The sequence below is a fragment of the Sturnira hondurensis genome, unplaced genomic scaffold (genome assembly GCF_014824575.4).
Source record: "Sturnira hondurensis isolate 20B ecotype Veracruz unplaced genomic scaffold, ASM1482457v3 Scaffold0022215, whole genome shotgun sequence".
Taxonomy (NCBI): domain Eukaryota; kingdom Metazoa; phylum Chordata; class Mammalia; order Chiroptera; family Phyllostomidae; genus Sturnira; species Sturnira hondurensis.
Window position 1 is genome coordinate 2,600,953 of NW_028094846.1, and position 18,486 is coordinate 2,619,438.

General features: G+C 54.0%; 1 protein-coding gene and 2 non-coding genes across 4 annotated transcripts in view; 2 read left to right on the forward strand and 1 right to left on the reverse strand.

The window, feature by feature from the left end:
- The first annotated feature begins 4,911 nt into the window (after positions 1–4,911).
- Positions 4,912–4,983, forward strand: TRNAP-CGG (transfer RNA proline (anticodon CGG)). Its single transcript has one exon. It is a non-coding gene; the product is annotated as a tRNA-Pro (tRNA).
- A 607-nt stretch (positions 4,984–5,590) lies between these two features.
- TRNAP-AGG (transfer RNA proline (anticodon AGG)) lies at positions 5,591–5,662 on the reverse strand. Its single transcript has one exon. It is a non-coding gene; the product is annotated as a tRNA-Pro (tRNA).
- A 5,390-nt stretch (positions 5,663–11,052) lies between these two features.
- MPZL1 (myelin protein zero like 1) overlaps positions 11,053–18,486 on the forward strand; it is a 35,702-nt gene continuing 28,268 nt past the window's right edge. For both annotated transcript variants that reach the window (XM_037034908.1, XM_037034909.1), the window contains exon 1: positions 11,053–11,350. In XM_037034908.1, the coding sequence (XP_036890803.1) occupies positions 11,068–11,350 (283 nt within the window). In that variant the 5' untranslated portion in view covers positions 11,053–11,067. The remainder of the gene's footprint in view (positions 11,351–18,486) is intronic.

The window sequence follows — 18,486 nt, forward strand, 5'->3', positions numbered from 1 at the left end:
GCTAGGGGAGTCAATCCTGTTTAATCTTCAAGGACTGAAGGGAAGCTGCAGGGTGCCTCAAGGTGGAACTGTCGTGCTGTTACCCAGAGAAATGACGCTGGATAGGCCAAAAAAAAAGTTCCCAACAGGGCAATACCTGAGACACCGGACTACTAAACTACCATTCCACTGTTCGCTAAAGTGCCCCATGTAAAAACAGTAGGAACAGAATGTCTCTGTATGACCCGTGACCAGGGGTCTCATGAAGAAGCTGAGAGCATGGAGCAAGTTCAAAGCTACTCAAATAAAACAACTAGCCTTCATCGGCCACCCAAGAGCGCCAGCCTATTACCCTCTGTACCACGGCACCCCTGTGCCCGGAGCCCCCTGTTCATCGCGGTGCACACAGCCTCGTGCGGTGTGGGCTCCGTGTTTGTTCGGCAGTGACGGCTGCAGCGATTTCGGAGTGGGACCGTTTCTAGCTAGGGGCGGGAGACACACTTGCTGATTTCCCAGTCTTGCGTGGGGCGGCCCAGGCTCCTGGTCCACCCAAGGGTGTCCTGGCCAGGGTGGCTGTGGCCTGAGAAGAGCGAGACCCCAGGAGAGCCGTGGAATGCCCGAGGAGCCCCGCTGTGGGCGGACGGGCAGGAGACTGTGGTCGTTTGAGACTTTTCAGACGACGAATGCGGTATGGGCCCCCCAGGGAAAAGGGAGCCGCAGCATAAAGCCGCCAGCCTCAGAAACAGTGGCAAAGAAACTCATCACTCCTCCTCCTCCTCCTGGAAAGGTACAGGCTTCTCCTTGGGGACAGCCCACTCCCAGGTTCGGGCACAACCACGGAGAGGCTATGAGGGCAACGGGGCCCAGCAGGGAGCCATGGACAAGGGTAGGATGTCCCCTGGGTGCTCCCATGAGCAACAGCTCAGGCCCTTCATGCTGTCATCCGCATAAAAATCAAGAGAACCACGTGGGCTTAGGCAAACCCAGAGTGTCAACTCTCACACTTACCCACGGTTTCTGCGTTAAGACGAGAGGCCTGAACTACTCTCTAACCAGCATTCAGAAACAAGATTCTGGAATGATGCCCGGCTGGTCCTCAAAGGGTGGGTACTCCTAGGGGCTGACCTGCCTTCTCCCAAACGGGGCACCAGAGGCACCACCGCCGCTGGGCTCTCTAAGGGGCCCTTGGGGGCTGGCTGGTGCCAGGCACCGCCCCTCGGGGGGACAGCGGCAGCCCTGGGGGACAGCCTGGGGAGGCAGTCCCACCAGGAGAACACACGAGGGCCTGCTTGGCCTCTCACTCTGTGTCTGCTTTCATTCTACCCACACAAGGGGACACAGAGTTTTGAGTACTCTATTCCCTTTCGGACTTAAAAATGTTTGGTGCCCGATGGGCTCTAGATTTATTGGGGGGCTCACTTTGTAGGTTCTATAAACATCTAATCACCTATGCTGTGCACCTGAAACTAATATAATATTGCATGTCACCTAATACTGAAAAATTAAAATAAAAAATAAACAAATACCAATTCTTACTTTTCTCATTATAAAAGCAACACATCTTTATTTTAGAAAATTTGTGAACAAGAAAAGAGTTGAAGTAAAGAAGAATTTATTCATAATTCCAGTGCCCAGAGATAATGCATGTTAACAATATCTTATGAATTTTCTTGTAGTTTTTCATGCATGTATCCATGTTTTGTCTTTTTAATTCTTGGCTGATACAAAATTGGGATCTTACTCTATGTAGTTGTGTATCTTTCTCTCTTTGTAACATACTGTCCTCAGCCTGTCTGCATAGAACCATCACAGTTTTGATCATGGAGACTATACGGTGTGTCTTCTTCTGTTCACCACTGTGACGCCCAGAGTGAGACCGAACCTGTAGGAAACATGGGCAATAAGACCCCGTTGGGGGGGGGGGCAGGGCGGGAGTGACTGTGCCCTGGTGGGGAGCGGTTCTTTCCAGGCTCTGGACTGCAGATTCCCGTCACCTCCATGACCTCACGCACTCTCAAAACCTAAATCAAGGGACAGCGTTTGAATGGAAAACGAAAGGGCTGATGCAACTCCAAGCTCCTTCCTGATGATTTAGGGACTGAAATATTCAGAGGGAGGCACGCAATAAACCTTAGGGAAAAAAAGGATTGTCGAGAGGAACCACATAGAAACGTTCTGAGTAAGAAGTAGCTGAGGCTCTGGCGGACCGGAGACTGGAGTGTGGACAAAGAAACAACTTTTCAATCAGATCCGGCTTGCAGTGGGTGAAGCACACCTCCGCTCCCTGACCTGCGTGGCCTGAGGGTCAGTCAGTGCCGCATGGCCGGGCAGCAAATAAGTCTCCGCACAGCCACCAACTGGCTGCGGGCCAAGTTCCCAGGAAGCTTCCTGTGAACGGCAGTCCCACCAGACAAAAGTGTGTTCTCACTTGTAAGGACTGACCCTTCCACGTCAGAGCTGTGGCTGCACCACGCACTCTGAGCTGGGTCAGAGCTCAGCAGCGAACACGCATAGGTTATAAAAGCGTCCCCAACCCCTCACCATCAGTGACTTAAGAAACCAGTCATGGGTTCACAGCATCTGCCGTCACGTTGCCCCAGAGGTATTCCGATCGTCTCCTAGTGGACTAGTCTTTCCTTACTCCATCTTCACCCGCCCAGGCACTGACCCTTGTCCAAACTGTCACGTGCAATGGTACTTTTAACACTGCCACCGCTCTCAAGAGCTTTGACGCCACCAAACCCTTAAGTTAAATGGAAAGACTGGACCCCAGGCTTCTGAGTTCTCTGAGAGCCTCTTCCTCCACGTGGGTTCCCATCACACCTGCCCAGCAGCCAAGCTGAGCTCCTTGGCATGGAGTTGTTCGGGCATGCGTCTGGGCATGCCCGCTCCGGGACCTTCTCCTAAGGAAACCCTGGGAAACATGGTGAAGTATGTACGCTAATGGGCCATTCGAACAACGTTTACACCAGCGAGATGCCGGACGCCCCTTACTTGTCACCCAGTAGAAGAATAATTCAGAAAATCACTCTATATTGATGGGATCGTCTGCAGTCAGCAGGAACAACGGGGATGCAGGCACAGGGAATTTTAAAACAACCGACGACAAAAACCTCGCAAGGGGACCAGGACAAAGGGAGCAGAGGTCCCTGGCCTTGCCATCACTCAGGACAGGGTGGGAGATGAGCCCCAGCACCCCCAGGAGCGGGTCATTGCCGCCCAGGCAGCGAAGAGGGAGCCTCGCAGGGCCACTGTCTGACAGCTCGGACAGCTGAGGACTGGCCCTGGTGACTGACAGCGCCCCCTTCCCCGCAGACACCCTGAACCCACCCACTACCTGGTAGCTCCCTGTCCTTAGCGCAGTACAAGAAAGACAAGTGGCCTCAGGCCAGAAGGAGGGGGTATCCACCCAGTTTTCATGTACCATCAAAGCAAAGAGCGGGTCACCGCTGCCCACCCTAGGCACGCGCTCCTGCCCGCTTGTGGAACCACGGGCTCTGAGATGCTACACGGCCAGAATGGGGGAGAGAGGTTTTTCAGCTTCTGCTCTTTGTTGTGGGGTGTCTCGTGTTTCCCTGTCAGCCTCCCCAAGGGCATGAGGTCTGGTCCTGACTTTCTATCACTGAGTGGCAGCCCAGGGGCCACCTGCCCTGGGGAGATAGGAAGGGGGGAGGGGACGAGCCGAGAAGGCGGGGCAAGCGAGAGCTCTCAAAAGGGGAGAGGGCAAAGGCACCACCTGGGCCTGAGAGAGCAGCGTGACCAGGCTGCCAGCTGCGAGCTCCGTGACCTCGAATTAAAGGTAGCCGAGGATGGAGGAGGGCTTCAGAAATGACGGGCCTCCGCCGTCCGACCAGTCGCCGCAGGCGGGAGGAGGGAGGAGGGGGGCTGGGGAAGGAGGAGCAGCGCAGGGCTAAGGCAGGCGAGGCTACGCGCGAGCGGGGGCCAGAGCCTGCAAGCGCAGACCTGCGCTCCCGCCCCGCTGGGCCAAGGGCCTGAGCGTCCGCTCTGTGCGGCACCTCCCGCGGGAGCGAAGGTCCTGCCCACTGCCGCTGCCTCCTCCTCCACGCTACCGAGGCAGCCACCTCTGCTCCCTCGTCCACCCCCTTCAGCCCATCTTCCGAGCTCTCGGCAGTTCCTAACCCGGAGCCTAACCCTCTGCTCTCTTCTTGCTGTGTGGCCTCAGTGAGCTGCTTAAACGCCTCTGGGCCTGGATGTCCCCCTTGCAAAATGAGGACAGCAGTGGCACCTAAGAGCAGGTTGTCAGGAATGTCCCGTGAGTTCCAGCGTGCAAAGCTTTTAAAGAGGGTACTGGCCGTCGTGCACGTTAGGGGAGGTCGGCTGTTCTGCTCTCTCCTTGGAGACTGTTTCTCCCCATCAGCTTCCCGCCGGGACCGGGCGTAGCCGGCTCTCGCCCGCTCCTCCGGCCGTCTTTCCCAGACCCACCCGCCAACGGGCGTCGGCTGGGGGTGCAGGGTGGGGCTGGGCCTGGGGCGCTCGTCTGGGGGCGCGCTGCGGGGACCCGGCACAGATCCGGCGCACTAAGGGCAGTCTCAGCGGAAAGGGGGCTCTCCCCGTAGGGAGCGAAAGCCGGCGGCCCGGAGAGGCCGAGCGGCGTGCCTTCGGCGGCGTCCGGCGCGTCCGAGAGCCCGCGCCCGCACCCTGCTAGCCCGGGGTTCCGGCGCGCGGCTGCCCCGTAGGTGGAAAGGCAGGGCGACCCGGGGCCCAGGGAGGGCGGCTTTCCGGGCAGAACCGGTGCCACAGCCCGCCGGGGGAGGACGTGCGCGCTCCTGCGGCTCCTCCCCCGCACCCGAGACCCGGGAGGGAGCGGTCTGGGCGGTGAAGAGGGTCGTGGCCGGGTCGGGGCGCGGGGGAAGCAAGGCGAGAGGCGGGGCGAGGCTGAAGGAAGTCGCCAGGATAGGGTTTGCCGAGAGCGGCTCGTTGGTCTAGGGGTATGATTCTCGCTTCGGGTGCGAGAGGTCCCGGGTTCAAATCCCGGACGAGCCCAGGCTCTTTACTTTTTTTCCCCCTTCTTCTAACAATTGAAAAAAAACCTCTTCCTCCTCACTTGAGCTCGAATGTTGATCGCCTTAACTTGGCGAAGCCAGGCAGCGAATGAGATCGATTCGTACAATGTATGGTTCCCGTGAGCCCGAGTGCGAGGCATGACCATTGCTCGTACCCTTTAAAACGCACGTGCTTGGAAAAGGGTCGCCTCGTGCGGAATCTGGGGCACCCCCAACACCTCCCCGCCGGAGCAGGGGCGCCTGGATTAAGCGGATCCCGGGTGGTGGGGTGCCGAGCTCCCGCGGCCCACGCCCAGTTCCGGGTGAGAAACTCACCCACCTGCAGGCGCCCCAAACGGAACTTTGCGTCCGCGGCGCACGCGCTCCGCTCTGGAACTGGCCCGGGTGGGGACCGCGCCTGCAGAGCTTTACATTGCTTGCAAGCTTTCTGCATTTTCACGTGACACCTTTTAAGGATACTTAAATGTAAGGCGCTCTCTCGGTCCAGAAAGTCTTGATTTTGTGTTTTGCAGCAACACGTACTCAGGACATTTCTTGATGTGCTCTAAAATTTATTTAGGAAGGTGTAATTCTAAGGAAGGAAAAGTGGGCTCGTCCGGGATTTGAACCCGGGACCTCTCGCACCCTAAGCGAGAATCATACCCCTAGACCAACGAGCCGACGTGCTGCTGCTCCAACGCCATGACAGAGGAAGGTGAAGTTACTTATCCCCGCGCCCCCAAGTGGTTACTTTTATAAGTGTATCCATCTCCTTTACCCGTTCTTAACGTTCTGCAGTTACTTTTCCGCGCTCTACTTTCCTCTTTTGATCTTTGCAAATCAGTGACACAAAAGAAAGCAACTGTGCCGCTACCGGTGTGACATTTTCCTCTCACTTCGAAGACCGTAATTCCTTGTATATTCACGGCTAATAAAAGTGCAGTGGGTCTGTGGCGCTGCCGCCGCGGCGGGGTTCCAGGCTCGCCCTTCCCGGGGTCCTGGCGGGTGGGCTTTCCAGCCACCGGGCGGTGGTCGGCTTCTGGCCTCCCTTACCCTGGCGTTCAAGGCCCCACCTGTCCGGCCTTGTGAATTCCCACCTCTGCCTTTTCCCTCAAACTGTTCCCTTCAGCTGGAAAATCTCTTTCCTTCTGCGTACATCCCAAACTCTTACCTTCCCAGAAGACCTTCTAACGTATTAAGACTAATTGTATATATCTCTTTCATCATAATTGCTGGAGGACCAGACACCAACAGTGAATTCTACTGTATAATTGGCAACCAATTTTATAATTGGTTATAATTGGTGCCCAATTGTCCCAATGTCTTTAAGGCATGGCTTATTTACTATATTTTACATTTTTAAATAGTATCGAGGCTTATGCCAGCAAAGCCAACACTCAATGAGTAATTGTTGAATGACTGCAATTTGTTCTGAATTCCTTTACTGTACAAATGTTGGTCCCTGGGCACAATCAGTAATTGTGAATTGTCACTTGGGCAAATACATAACTAGACAGGATATCACAAACGGGGGGACTCTCCTGTCTCCATTTATTTTATTCCATATGCTGTTCATTCATGGGTTTATTCCTGTGTTCAATAGGTCCCTTTATTTGACAAGCAGCCAGAAGCAATTCCCTCAGGACACTAAACTGTCCGACTTTCTTCCTGGGTCCAACCTCACTCAGTAAGTCACAGCTGTGGGGCTCTGGCATTGAAACCTGCCCTCGTTTGATCTGAAACTGTCCTGAAGTTCCTCTTAGAGTGCAAGGCTAAGAGGATAAGAATAGCTTTGGCGTGTTTACTAGTTCTAGACGCCAGGAGAGTGCATTTGTCAAACCTGGCCGGGGAAAAGCTGTGCCCTGAAAACGTAAGAACTTTGGGTTTCCTCAGAGCAAGGAAACTACAAAATGCAACTGGTTCGGTGAAATGATGTCACCCTTTCAGATTCTGGATAACCTCCGTCTCTACAGCTGTTAAGGGCCATGTACACCCTGCTTTCTCACTTGAATTTACTAGAGTGGTGATCATTGTCAGGTTTATTTTTTTCCCTTCTTCCTACCTCTCTGTAGTGACTGAAAAACAGCTTGTCTCATACTCTGCAGGCTCCGCCGGAGTATCTCATTTGCCCCTCACACAAGGGTGCAAAAGGACTAATCACAACAAAACTCAAGATATCAGTTGCCTAACTCACACAGAGAAGCATCTCTCCTGGTAAGAAGCACACTGTGACCCTCTGCAGGACCCCTCCTCCCCGGTGACGCAGTGGAGTACAGACACGGTTGCAGAGCATGGGGAGACAGAGGGCGGCCCGGTCACTGTGACTGAAGAGGCCCATAACGATGAACCCCTCCCAAGGGCCCCATTACTCTTCTTATTCCAAGTTGGTGCCCCAATGCCCAGGGACATCGGAGACAGCTCAGATTTTTCATGAAGTTCTAGTAAAAAAATGTAACCCTCCTCCTGGATTAAGATGTTCTTTCTATAGCAATGCCAGTGAAACTGATTGAACTTCAGGCCAATTTCCCCATGTGGCTTGGGATTCGCCCTTGGCTCTGTCTGATGTTCACCCAGGAACAGTGAAACTCTCAGTGTTCCAGGAACCTCTGGTTGCCATCACTCACAACAACACTGCATCTGCCCTCTGGCGACAGGTCTCCAAACACAAGGAGGGAGGGAAGCCAGGGAGAACCCGGTGTGGAGAAGGCTCTACCACGATCACTGGGATCTGCTGGACATGTTGGTGCCCCACTCCCTCTTCCTACTGTCTCCCACCAATCCCAGCTCTTCTCCCAACAGTCTGCTCCTATTCATTTGTCAACACCAGATGACCCCGAGTGTCCCTCATGTTATCTCTAAGAAGGCAGAAGGTGCGAAGGAGTTCTCAAGGTAGGGCCCTTCTCGTGAGTGCATTTCCTGTGCACAGTAGGGAACAGGCACTCAGAGAGGGCAGCCGGCAGGGCACAGGCAGCTACTGTCCCCAAGTCTCTGACTTAATCTGCCCCCAGGAGCCCCCTCCTTTCAGAGGCCGCAGTTCCTCTAAAAAGGACCTTCTGACCTGATTGGAAGTCTTCCGTTGATTTGATTGCCCTGCCCGGGTGCTCGAACCTCAAAGAGGAGCTTCCAGGAGGTATCTGAGAGGGAGGTTTGTTGAATGAGATCCTCAGGCTAACAGTAACTATGGGAATTGAAGGGTTTTCCCGCCGCCCCCCCCCCCCAACTGCCTGGACAGAGGATCAGAAGTTACCGTGGGACAACGAGGAAAACCACCTTGGTGGTACTTTACCTTTATAACCTGGCCAGACTACATCTGTCTATTCATTCAAGTGTTTACTACACTACCTACTGATGGTCCGGCATTGGGCCCCGCGGGAACACTTTGCTCAGGTGGCCTGTTGGCCCTTCTGCTGCTTTCCCCCTCCCCCTCCCCGGAAGGAGGTGCCTGACTGCTTTCTGCTGGCCCTCTGGGGGGCCTCGGCACCCTAAACCAGGGCCAGGGCCAGGGCCCAGCTCATTCACTCACCTTCCTCACAGACCAGGTCCACCTGGGATTTGAGTCTTAGGGAACTGGTAGCATCATTCTCTGCTCTGACTAGAAAGTGGCGGCCACGGTGTTCCGGATGCTTTTCTCTGGACAAAATGTACCACCCAATGTATATGCGGCCCTGCCATCCTTTTTCTGAGCTGTTTCTCCGGTCCTGTCTTTCTCTCCACCCTCGCTGCCAATATCACGTTTCGTGCGCTCTTCCCATGCCCTCCCCGTCATCGTTCCCCACCGCCTGTAGAAGGGAGACCACCCAAGGCACTGGACCAGTGCCTTATCTTCCAGCGTTGTCTCCTTCCTCTTGTCCCCTCATCCCCCTAAAGTTCCAAGCCACCCTGCGTCTTGCCCTTGGCACTGCTTTCCCGGGTCTGAGTTTGCTTCTCGTGTTTCTATTGGGGAACCCGTATTCCTCCTCTGAAGTGCACCTCCAGGCCACCTCCTCTGTGCGTCTTTCCCGACCCCTCTCGGGCCAGTGGTTCTCAGAAGGGACAGGAAGGTGTGTCCAGGGGCCTCCCAGGCAGCAGAGAAGCTTGTCACAACACAAGGTGTCTTTGAGGACCCCAGCGGCCTTCAGTTTCTCCGTTATTCGCCCTTGTCTTCCAAGCATCTCACACAGTTCAACGTTCGCTTGTCAGCACTGGGTGGACCCCATGCTTCGCAACAGTCACGCCTGAGCCGTCCTACACCTATAGCATTTAGAAGTCACTCCCTTAAGGCGCTCGTGGTCTCTCCGGAGACACAGCAGAAGGTTCCTGCTCAGGGAAACAGGGCTAGACGGCTCTGCCGGCTTCTGTAGTTCTGCCTCCGGAACGCTAAAACTAACCAACAGAGACCCAGCTAAACGCCAGCAATGGAGTGCGCAAGGAACCAGTGGGCTACTTACCTGGTTGGGTACAGTCTCCGCCCACGACCACCTTTCAGCCAATCACAGGCTGCAGAGCTGCGGTTCCGAGGACTATTTCCATCACCTAGAGATATCGTGGCCGCCCTAGTGACGTGGTCGCTGTCGTGACATCGTAGCCAGCCCGCGTGGCGTCGTTGCCACGGAGATGTCATAAAGCAGTGTGTCCCCCCACCTGTGTTGGTAGAGATGCCGGTGCGCCCGAACCTCCTGGCTGCCAGGCCCGCGGAAGCACAGCACGTCCAGTTATGTCCAGTGAGGCGTACGTACTGGGTAATAAATGATGACGTTCCCGGGGTGCGTGTCTGCGATACGCGCTTTTCATCATTCCCTTGGAGTGCACCTTTTCCCCTTGCGGAGAAGGCTTGCGGTGCGGCAGTGTGCCGGGGACGTCCGCCGGCAGTGGTCCGGGTCTTCCGTGGCCTCCCTCTCCCGTGGCCTCCCCCTCTCGTGGGCTGTCGTGGCGTTCCACGCCGGGACACACGGTGCAGGCTGTTGCTCTGTTGCCCAGGACGTAGGGGCTGCGCCATGGAGGTGTGTGTGGGTGCGCTATGGTGCCGCGCACCGTGGACTCGCCTAACGAAGCATCTCTCGGGCCTCCCCATCCCCAGCGTTAAGTACCGAACGACTGTGTTGTGCGTTTGCGGTCCTACAAGGCTAGTGGCGAAAACAGCAAAAACACCAGGAAGGGCGTTCGTTCATGAGATTCACTTGAGACAAAACCCTGGAATATGAATGTGCACTTAGATTCTGTCACCCTAATCGTCTAAAACTCGTTTTCTGCCTCTCACTCTGTCGGCTTCCCCGCTGGATTCCACCCTCATCTTTCTCCTTCTCCTGCCCTTCTGATGTTCCCGTTTGTAAGCTATTCTCATCGGGCCCCTTCCAAACACTTTGCAGTACTTATTGGGCAACCAGTAAGTAGCGGGCACTGTTCTGGGCCAAGGTGGCCAAGCTGGGCAGGGTCAGCCTAGGCCCCTCAGAGTCAGGACGGGGGACTTCCCCGTCCCAGTTTTTATTGACAAACGGAGGGACATTTTATTTGCAAAAGCAAACCAGACCAAAAGCACCTTCCTTTCTGTTCCAGGCAGTAGGGCAGAGTTCCCAGTTCCCACCCCAACTTAAACCAAAAGGGGGTTTCCTACGACGAGATTCAGACAAGATGGAGACTTCTTAACCTAGCATATTTCTCAAATTGCAACACATAAATTACTCAGTCCACGCAAAGGGTAGGCCTTGGGCACAGGGCAAGCGGGGGATGTGTTCTATCTGGGCCACTGATGCAGAAGGCTCTCCCCACCGTACCCCTTGATTATTTTTGTAAATAAATCACCGTTTCTTTAGATGAGGCTCACAGAAAGAGCTGACACAGAAGCAGGACACCCAGGCAAAGGCCGGTGACAAGGAGACACAATGGAGGGATCTGTGGGGTGGGACCCTAGGAGAGGCAGAAGGGACAGGCAGGCGGACAGCCACGCAGGCAGAGGGCTGGGCGACAGCAGTGGAGCCGAGGTCCCGGCCTCCAGAGCAGTGATCGTAGCAAGGGTGGGACCTGGGAGGCGTGACCTTGCCTGGCGAGAGGGGGTGATGGACAATTGGCACCTTCCAATGGCGTACTTCAAGGGCCAAGGGACTGGCCAATGAGCGGGTCGCTGGGCGGGGCCTGGCCGAGGGCGGGAGGCAGCGGCGGGGCCGCGAGTGGGGGCGCGGCGCGGAGGTGCCACTGGGTTAGGCGGCGGCTGCTGCTGCGAGGTGGCGTCCCGGTCCGGAGCCGAGCGAACCGCAGCGGGGCCGGGGCCCGGTGCGCGGCGGTGGGGTTGCAGCGGAAGACGATGGCTGCGCCTGCCGGGGCCAGAACGGTGATTGCGGCCCCAGACCGCAGGCGCTGTCTGTGGTCGGTGCTGGCGGCGGCGTTCGGGTTCTGTAAGTGCAGCCGGGCGGGGCTCCTGGGGCGGGGACTCCGGGCTGCAATCGCCCCTCGTGGGGAGCGGGCCCTGCGTGCTGGCGCGGAGGCTGGGGACCCAGCGTGGCCTGCGCGCGTGGGGCCAGGGACCCAGGAGGCGGGAGCGTGGCCCTAGGCAACCCGGGAGGTGCGGCGCCTCTCCCTCCGGCTTCCCGGGTCCCCGAGTGTGGGGGAGGCGGGGAGCCCGACCTGCTCGTCCCGGGGGAGGGGGGGGCGTGGGGGAGCGGCCCTGCTCTGCGCTCTGGTCTAGCCCCCTGTGCTCCCTGCGCGGCGACCCGGGGCGCCCAGGCCCGCCTGGGGACCCGGGTCAGGAACCCGGGTTCTGCGTTCGGCACCTCTAGGAGGAGGCAGGCTTCTTCTCATCGATGGGGCCTTTGTTGGTTGTTTCCATGTTTTCAGGGACTGTTTTGTTTTGCCTCGTAAATTCCATTCCCAGGGCTCTCCAGCTCTTTTTTTTTTTTTTTTAAGCCTCCGCGAAGGAAGAGCCCTGCAGTCTCCCGTCTTGTCTCTGGAGTCTGCAGAGCCCGGGGGAGAAACATTATTCTGGGTAGGACGCAGAGACCTGGGATCGCCATGGAAATGGCCTGGCTGAAAAGAGATCGGTCGAAGCCGTAATGTTCCCAGACACAGACGCCCCAATTTGACAATACATAAGACATTAAAAAGCACATTTAAAACATCATTTTTTTTTCTTGCCAAATTTCATGGGTCAGACTTACGGTGAAATCAGGCCCGATTTACCGAATTGGGTGATTGCTCCAGGCACCTCGGAGGCAGCGTGTTCTCCGGGACTTTTCCGTGTGGTTCCCAGCAGCGGACTGCTTTGATGCTGTCCCAGCGCGCCGCTGAGTAACGATTACAAAGCGGACCAACTCCTAAAACACATGGAGGCTTTTTCATTTCTTGATGTTTTCCAAAAATATCAGTTGCATCACAGTATCTGAATACGTGTGTACTCATAAATTTCTTTCCCGGAAAAGTCCTTAATGTAATATTTGGAACCAGGAAAAATATAATTAAACCGATGATCCCAGGGACTATGAAGTATAAATGTAAAAGAAACCGCCTGCTCGCCCCACCCCCGCCCCGTGCTTTATGGAGGTTGACAGACGAAGAAGATGTAATTCATTTTTTATAAACGTCTCTTCTGAGAAAAAAGGTTTAACATGTGGTGGGGGGTTTGGTGGTGGTGGTGGTGGTGGCGGTAATATTTGTGTTTTAAGAAAACAAGTAGGAAACGGCTTTAATCTAAGGTTTATCAGAAATCTTGCAGGCTTTAGTCCGAATTGTTGTGCATGAGAGGTTGGACATGGCTGCAGAGGGCAAAGCCATCAGGTTGACCTTGATCAAATTCAGGGTGTTAACAGTGACAGGACTGAACAACTAAACTGGAATTAATGGAGGTTAATTACAAAAGGGGGGGGTCTGCGGAAGTCAGCAGCTGATGTTACTAGTTAATTGTAGAAAAATACTGCGTGTTTCTCCTCGCCGAGTCACCTTTTCCTGATCCCGGATGTAACAGGGAAAGGTCACTGTGTATAACCGTTCATGTTTTATGGGAAAATTTCCGGAGTTTGATCCAGGTACAGCTATTCAACAAACCTCATCAAGCGCCTTTTGAATAGGAAGCACCAAAAGTATTCCCGGGAGGAAGCTCCTGCCGCCACGTAATTTACAGCTCAGTGGGAGAAGCAACGGGAGCCTTTGATGATGGCGTGCTGTTAGGAACCATGGGGAGAGTCACCAGCTCAGACCGAAGTGCGGGCCACCGGAGAAAGGGATGCGGAAGTTGAGTGGGCCTTGGCGAGGGAAAGGGCGCGCAGCAGTGAATGAACCTGTTGGCAGGCCAGTGTGGTGTGACGCTGCAGCGTGTGGGAGTGGAGGCAGGGGAACCAGCCAGAGGCGCTAACGCATAAAGGACCTTGTTCGCCTCTGCAAAGGCTGGGCTTTATCCTGAAGGCGGTGTGAGTATGCGGGGGTGGGGGTGGGGTGCAGCAGGGTGAGGCTCCCCAGAGGGCGATTGCCATAATCCAGGGGAGGAGGAAGACCTGAATTAAAGGACGCCTTCCAGAGCCAGTTAGAAAGCAAATTTGAGAGGGCTTGGAAATTGATTTGATGTGGGCCTGAGCGAGGGAGTGGGAGATGATCCCGAAGTTTGGGGCTTGGGGGCCTGGGCCCATTTTTGTGAAGTGGGGCTTTTCACAAAGGAAGGGCTAGGGATGGGAGGAGGGGGTAGGAGTGTTGGTGGAAGGAGAATGTGGCATTTCTTTTGGATATGTTGAGTTGAAGGTACTGCAGGGACATCCCGAGAGAAATGGGCCGCAGACAGGGGGGTAGAGGGTTCTGGAGGCAGGGAGAATGTCCTGGTTGGGCATTTTATGCGGACCACAGCTAAAATTATGGATTGTGCAGATAAAGTCACCAAGGAACGGTGTAGTGAAGGAAATGGCAGGGGGCCAAGGACAGGGTTGTGGGGTGCAAGGAGCCTGGAGAGGGGGCGGCCTAACCACTAAGAGAAGAACCCAGGAAGTGCGGTGACTTGCAAACCAAGCGGGAACGGAGTTCTAGGGAAGAGGAAGTGGCCCATGGTGTCTGGTGGAGGTTGGATACAGTACGGATTCCCGGCATTTGGCTGGCCATTGGGATGCCTTTGGCAACCCTCAGGTAGGAAGGAACTCAGAGTGGGAGCCAGTCTCAGCCCTCTGCACTCCGGTCAGTGGCAGCACTGCCTGCCTGCTCGCTCAGCCCGACACCTCGTCCATCCGGAATCCCTCTCTCCCTCTTGGCACCCTCACGCTCCACCTCCGACGAGCTCTCCCACTTCTTTCCCAGCAGTGGTCCCCTCCCAGTGTTTTAGTCAAAGTCACTGCTGTTTTTGTTTATCTGACGGTGCTGAACTCCCAGCTGGTGTCCCCGTTTCCCCCTCTCGCCTCTTTTTAATCCATTCTTCACACAACTGCAAGAATGATTCAGATTAAAAATGCAAAGCAGTCACGTGCCTTTCGTGGTTAGAATCCTCAGTGGTTTTCCACTGTACAGAGGCTGCCGGCCGGCTTCCCTGTGGGCTGCGCCATCCTGTCTGCCTTCCCCTGTGACTTCAGCTGGTGCCTCTCGCCCCCTTCCTGCCCCCTTCCTGTGCTCCGACCCACCCCCACCTTCCCACCGCAGGCCCTTTGCCCGTGCAACGCTCTTTCCCTGGGACTGCCCAGAGCTGTCCCCTTTTTATCCTTAGCATGGCACTTTTTCAGAGGGGACTTTTCCAGCCACCTCAGGCAGAAGTTCCCACACGTTACTTCCTCTTACTGTAATTTCTTACTTGGTTTTTCTTTTTTCCTCCACTAGAATCCAGGACAGTGTTTGTCTTCTCCATAGAGGTATCTGTAAGGCTTTGCATCTGAATAATGATAATAAGTATTTGTTACATGGTAGTGAGGCATAGGCATGTCTGATTAAGTTCGTTAGTTTGCAATATGTAGTTAGGGTTCGGTTGGCACATTGTCCGTACCCAGTGAGTGTTTGTTGGGTGGGCTATTTTCCTGAGTGTAATTTCATGCATTATCTGATTTATCCTCACCCAAAGAGACATGCTTCAAAGACACATGCTTATTGATTTTTAGAGAGAGGAGAAGGCAGGGAGGGAGACCGGGGACCGAACCTGCAACCTAGGCTGAGACTCAAACCCACGACCTCTTGGTTTATAGACAACTCTCTAATCAACTGAGCCACGCCAGCCAGGGGGATTCTTTTCATTCTTTAAGTACCATTTCTTATTTCTTCGGAGATGCACGGAATGAATGAACATTCTTTGCCTCCTTTAAACACCATAGCTTTGGAACTGCTAGTCATTACGTATTTAAACTATTTCCCCACGGGTGTGGTGACAGCTAAGTGTTTTATCAGTAGGACTTTTGACAAAACTTAAACTTGAGTCACTGCTGCCGTAGAAAGGCCACACACACGTCTCCCTGTCAGTCCCTCAGCCTTTCACTTAGTTACCACTTGGGACAATAAAACAAAAACCTAGATTAAAAAAAAATTCTACCACTTGTTTTTATGCTTTCTCACTGGGCTCCCATACTGCCAAGGTGAGAACAGATGTTACAATGAGAGGGTCATGAGAAAAGGACAGAAAATGCCATCTGTGTTTTCACAGAGTCTTCAGTCGCCGTGCAGCCAAATGAACGCCTCCTGGGTGCCAGACACCGTTGGAGGCTGAGGGTGCGGCAGGGAGCCGGGGCCCTGGTGGGAGCGGCAGTGTGCATGTGCACGCCCTCCGAGTACCCAGGGACAGGGTCAGCTCCTCACAGTCACCGCTTCGAAGCAAATAGGATTCACCTCTTGGGAGAATTTGCGGTCATTAAAAAAAGAAAAAGAAAGAAAAAGAATATTTACTTGCATGACAAAGTGGCTATTTTTTAAATGTACAAAGACTTCATTGTGGGGATTTCATCAATGATCTTTTCTACCAAGTTTTTATAATGTGATTTAACTGGGAAAAACTTGATAGGCGGTTTTTGACAAATCCAGGGTAGGGCAAAAGTAAGTTCACAGTTCAGTATGAGTTTATTCTTATAACATTCGTTCTATTATTTTCCACATGAACTGTAAACCCGCTTTTGCCATGCCTTGTATCTCTGGCTCCCCATGTAGTAAGTGCTGTCTACCTGCTCAGTCCTGCACCTTCCTCTCTGTCCCCCCACCCCGCCCCACCCTAGGCTGATTTCCTTCAGTCAGGCACATTTCTCCTGGGTGATTAGAACCCAACAGCCAGAGCCCAAGGGTGTATTTAAATTGTGTCTCCCAAGAATTTGAAGCTCCATGTAAGTACATGCACCTGACATGCACCTAAACCTCGGAATTATTTTCCTCTGGCTTCTAAGGCCACCGGTGTCAGTTAGAAGAATATAAATGGTTTGTTTTGGCCCATAATTCATTACCGATCAGTTTAGTCTTTAACACCCATCTAAGGGAATTTAATGATAAGAACTAGAAGCATCTCTTTGAGGTCTCAAGTATTAGCTGGCTCTGGGTCTTGGCCTGTTGGGCTGGTGTGAGAGGAATACCCTGAGTGATACTCTTTTCTGCCTCTCCTGCTTATTTTGCCTACCCCTGACCTTAGCGTTGGCCCAAAGGCCAAGCCAAAGCCCTTGGAATTTTGGCTGCCGGCTGAAGCCCGTCTCTTGGCTCTGTGATGATTCGTAGTGCCTGAACTGAGACGTTGTCATTATCTCCTGGAACATTTGTATCCTTGCCCTTAAACTTCTTTATTGTCTTTCTGAATGCAACGTGGCCGCTGTACTATTTTATTCACTTATAAGTTTCCCTTGGTTCCATTAGGCTCTGGTCCAAGAACGGAAGGATGACTTTATTGATGGGTCGATCCTCCTTCACTAATTTATTTCTTTCTCCTTCCAAACGGAGGCTCTTTAGAAATGGGGGTGGCGTGGTAATGCCTCTGACTTCTGTCAGGGCCCGTCGCTTGATTAGTTTTCTAGCAACTGGCCGGTTGTCCCCTGTCCTTAGCTTAACTGGCTGGGGTGAGAAATGCACCACGCCTTTGCTGAGCCTGAGGCACCTGCCGCTCGTCCAGAAGGCTGCCCTGGATGGATTCAGGGCCCGAGCTCAGTCCTGTGCTGTGACCAAAGGAACAGACGCTGCTGAATTGGCAGCGAACATTTTCTGTCTAGGAACCCTTAACACACCACTTTGGAGCCTGGGGAGTGTATTTGGTGCAATGCAAAGCCATTTTTAAAAACGCTTTTATCAAAACGAAGGGATGCATTTTTCTCTTTATATGTTAAAGAAGACAGTGTGGACTTATGTACATTTAACAAAATCATGAGCTCCTTCCAGGCAGCTAAATACATAGATACAGATGATCCATCTAGATTTCTTTTTTCAGGCCACGGAAATTTGGACACAGGACTAGGTTCGTGCTGTATCTTTTCCTCTTGCCTTATTTGAGTGCTTAACTATGAGTGTGACTATTATCTTTATCAATTTCACAGATGAGGAAACTAAGAATCAGACAGGTTCGGTAACTTGTCCGAGGTCACACAGCTAATACGGGGTAGAGCTGGGCCTCCACCTGCAGAGCCGTATTTACAACCACCCTGCCGTACTGCGGAATCTCTCCGCAGTCTCCAGTCGTTTCGGGGGGAGCTTCAGGATGCCTTAAATGTTTACAAGGCCTTGAGCTGCCTCAGAGCACCTTTGTGTGGTGGCCTTTGTGCCAAGAACCCTGGTGCCCTGACGTTGTAGATGCGCCATGGGGGGCATGGCCGCCGTGTTTAAACCGTCCCTGCTGAGGCTGCAGAATCTGCACCACCCAGTGCTCTGACCACTGCTCAGGACTTTTAATGGTGTGGTTCTTGTTGTTCCTTCTCATGCTCCGACTGCTGTCTCTAGCTCCAGACAAGGGCCTGGCCCTGAGAGGGTCTGCCTAGGGCCAGCTGTAGTGTGTGGGTGCTTGACTTCCTGTGTGAAAGAGTATGAAGGTACATTTATTAAAGCTGGGGACAGTGAAACAAGGAAGGGCTTAGCACAGAGGAAGGAGCAGGAGCGCCCGGGCTGGGCTGCCTTGGCTCCCTGGGAAGTCAGAAAACAGGGAGCTTTGGGGACGGGTTCAGCGGGTTTGCCTGGGACCAGCTGCCCGTTGCCCACTGACTTAGAGTTTAGGAGATGCCTGCCAGTGAAGAGAAAAGCGGGCGAGAAGGGGCAGGGGCTGGCCCGGGCTGGGTCCTTCGTCTTGAGGCTTCTCTCTCCCTCCCTCTCCCTCCCTCTCTCCTTCTTGCAGGCAGGCATCTTTGGGGAGGTCTCAGGGGAGGGTTTCAGCAGGAGGCTCATCAGCTCTCCAGGTGTGTCCTTTCAGGGTCATGGTCTCCACTGATTGGTCCGTGACAAGGGCAATGACCTAGCTCGGTTGCTTTTCTGGGCCTGGAGCTGCAATACATCTGAGGCCTAGAAGTTATCTCCAGGGAGAAAAGTCCACCCTGGGGACAAGAGTCCTGTTTTCCCAGTTTTGCCCCCTGCCAGGACCATCTGTGCCTGGCTGTATATTGCTTGGCCCGTTCAGCGGCGTGTCTCAGTTTGCCTC